The sequence below is a fragment of the Nicotiana tabacum genome, chromosome 5, assembly GCF_000715075.1.
Source record: "Nicotiana tabacum cultivar K326 chromosome 5, ASM71507v2, whole genome shotgun sequence".
Lineage (NCBI taxonomy): Eukaryota > Viridiplantae > Streptophyta > Magnoliopsida > Solanales > Solanaceae > Nicotiana > Nicotiana tabacum.
In genome coordinates this window covers 100,950,420-100,952,994 of record NC_134084.1, presented here as the reverse complement: position 1 = coordinate 100,952,994, position 2,575 = coordinate 100,950,420, and the positions used below count along the sequence as shown (strand labels likewise).

Below are 2,575 nucleotides of genomic sequence, written 5' to 3'. Positions count from 1 at the left end.
TTATTCTGCCAAAAAGATTATACAGTTCATAGAAACAATATGCCGGAGATTCTTATGGTCGGGGAGTGCTGAACCTACCATAAAGGCATTGATTGCTGGGATAAATTGTGTGCTCCAAAGGTAACAAGAGGTCTAAATTTCATCAATGTGGAACTGTGGAACAAAGCAGCTATACGCAAGCTCTTATGGAACATCCGTACAAAGAAGGAAAAGTTGTGGGTCCAGTGGATACATGCATACTACATAAAGGGGAAAACTATATGGAACATAGAACAAAAAAGTGCATCGTGGGTTATCCAAAAGACATTCAAGGCAAGAAGACACTTTGAGGGTGCTGAATATATAGAAGAGGAGGTGAACAAGATGGAGAGATTCTCTGTGAAGCACATGTACAAAACTATGCAAGGGGATTTTTAGAAGGTATCATGGAGGAGAATAGTTTGTAATAATCTTGGACTTCCAAAGTGCATATTCATACTAAGGTTGGCAATATAAGATAGGTTAACTATAAAAGAAAGGCTAGCAAGATGGGGGATCATAGAAGACAAAATATGCTCACTATGTCAAAGAGAAAATGTAACTATACAACACTTATTTTTTGATTGTGAAATGTCAGCAAATATATGACAGAACCTTCTACACTGGCAAGGCATTAAGGAAACAAAGAAAGATTGACAGGAAGAACTGAAGTGGATCAAAAGGGTGGCCAAAGGAAAAAGTGGCGGAGCAGCAATGTGCAGAATGTTAGTAGCAGCAGCAGTTTATGACATTTGGCAAGAAAGGAATAATGTCATCTTCCACAAGAAGAAGAGAACTGTAAATGCTATTCTTAGATTAATCATCCAAGAAATACATATTAGAACCAAGTTATTTCCTAGGCTAGATAGATGCATGAGTGTTCTGAATTGGTACCCTGATAGTCTTGGAAGAGCAATAGGAGAGGAATTGTAGTTAGGCTAGAAATCTCCCAACTGGAGCTTCATGTCTAGCAGTAGTTTTGATAGAAAGCTAGCCCCAGATTATAATAGTGTGTAAATACTTATACTTGGTAAATAATATCTTTTAATTACCAAAAAAAATATTCTCTCCTTCCTTTTTTTTGCCTTGTTACTCCTTATCCCATGCATATTTAATTTCTTCAGATCCAACAGATAATTCATAAGTAGCCTAGTATAGTACAACTAACTAGGCTTCTTCCCACCCGACTTCCTCAGCCTCAAGCAGACAGACACACACTAAACAGGAAAGAAAAAAACACGTACGTGTACTAGCTATAGACTCTCTCTATATATATATGCTTAATGATTATTATAACAATGGCCGCACATTCTTCAAAAAACTAGCACAAAGTCTCAAAATAAGTAGATGGGCAATCAACTAGCATGAAGTGTGATAAACTCTTGAATCTAAAATAGAAAAGACTGTAGCCACTTTCAAATAGTAGAGAAATAATTAAATTTGACACTCAACAAAACAAAAACAAAAAAAAAAAGAGAAATTATTACTACTTGGACGGTCTTTACAAGTGTAGATCTAAACTCACATGATCTTGAACTCCTTCCTTCAGTTCATACCCAAATCGGCTTAAAGAAATCGAGCTGCTATTGGTCTTCAAATTTCCATTAACATACATTGGCAATGGATCTATCATCTTGGAACGGTCACGAGCATAATTAGAAAGAGGAGAAGAATGGCTTCTCCAAAAGGCCAAGGGACTTCCATTTATAGTATGAGCTTGAGAATAATGGCTACCATTATAAACATGACGACTTCCATAAAAGCTAGTAGTACTGCTCCTGGAACTATGAAAATAAGTGCCATTAACATTTCCAATATGAAAATTTGGTGGCTGACGTTGAGCTCTTTTGGCATTCTGACGTTCTCTTTTATGTGCATTTTGATGGCCTCCTAGTGCTTGTGAAGTTGGGAAATTCCTACAACAATAGTTACATACAAATTTTCGGTTGTCGGAGACATTGACAGTACTGTCTTTTGATTCTTGATCACTATGGTCATTGGAATCGACAGATTTAGATTCCTCACGACCACCTAATTCTTTCCCAAAAAGCTTAATGGCTGCCTTTTCTTTTGTTGGTGCTGGCCTAATAAAGGGCAGTTGGGAGAAAGATTCCACGTTCATGAAATCGTGAGTTTCAATATCTCTCCTATCCATGAATTTTTTGAGGTTTTCTGAAGAATGAATGAAGAGATAAAGGCTAAAGGGAGATGAGGGTTTGGGACAAAAGCCTGAGAAGAAGAGATTAAGTATGTTGATGTTTGTCTACTCTCCGTTCTTTCTAATTTATTCAAGGCCGAGTTCAAAAAAGAAAAAAAAAGTGTTTTTTAACTTGTAGTTAAAAATATGTCTAACCTTTATATATATATATATATATATATATATATATGGGGTTATAAATTACTTTTTGAAATTAATATATGGGGTTAAACATGTTACTATATTATTGGATAGTTTTAGAAAATAAAAAAAACAAATGAAATATTTTTTAAATATACAAAGTTATTATTTTTTATGAACGAACTGATAAGAAAATAATATCCATCACAAACGGAGTAC

The 2,575-nt window shown here is 35.1% G+C and overlaps 1 protein-coding gene across 1 annotated transcript; it reads right to left on the bottom strand.

Annotated features, from left to right (window-relative positions):
* Positions 1-1,371: 1,371 nt before the first annotated feature.
* On the bottom strand, positions 1,372-2,329 carry LOC107771376 (zinc finger protein GIS-like). The gene has a single exon (XM_016590730.2). The coding sequence runs from the start codon at positions 2,171-2,173 to the stop codon at positions 1,520-1,522; it is 654 nt and encodes a 217-aa protein (XP_016446216.1). The 5' UTR covers positions 2,174-2,329; the 3' UTR covers positions 1,372-1,519.
* Between the last annotated feature and the right edge of the window lie 246 nt (positions 2,330-2,575).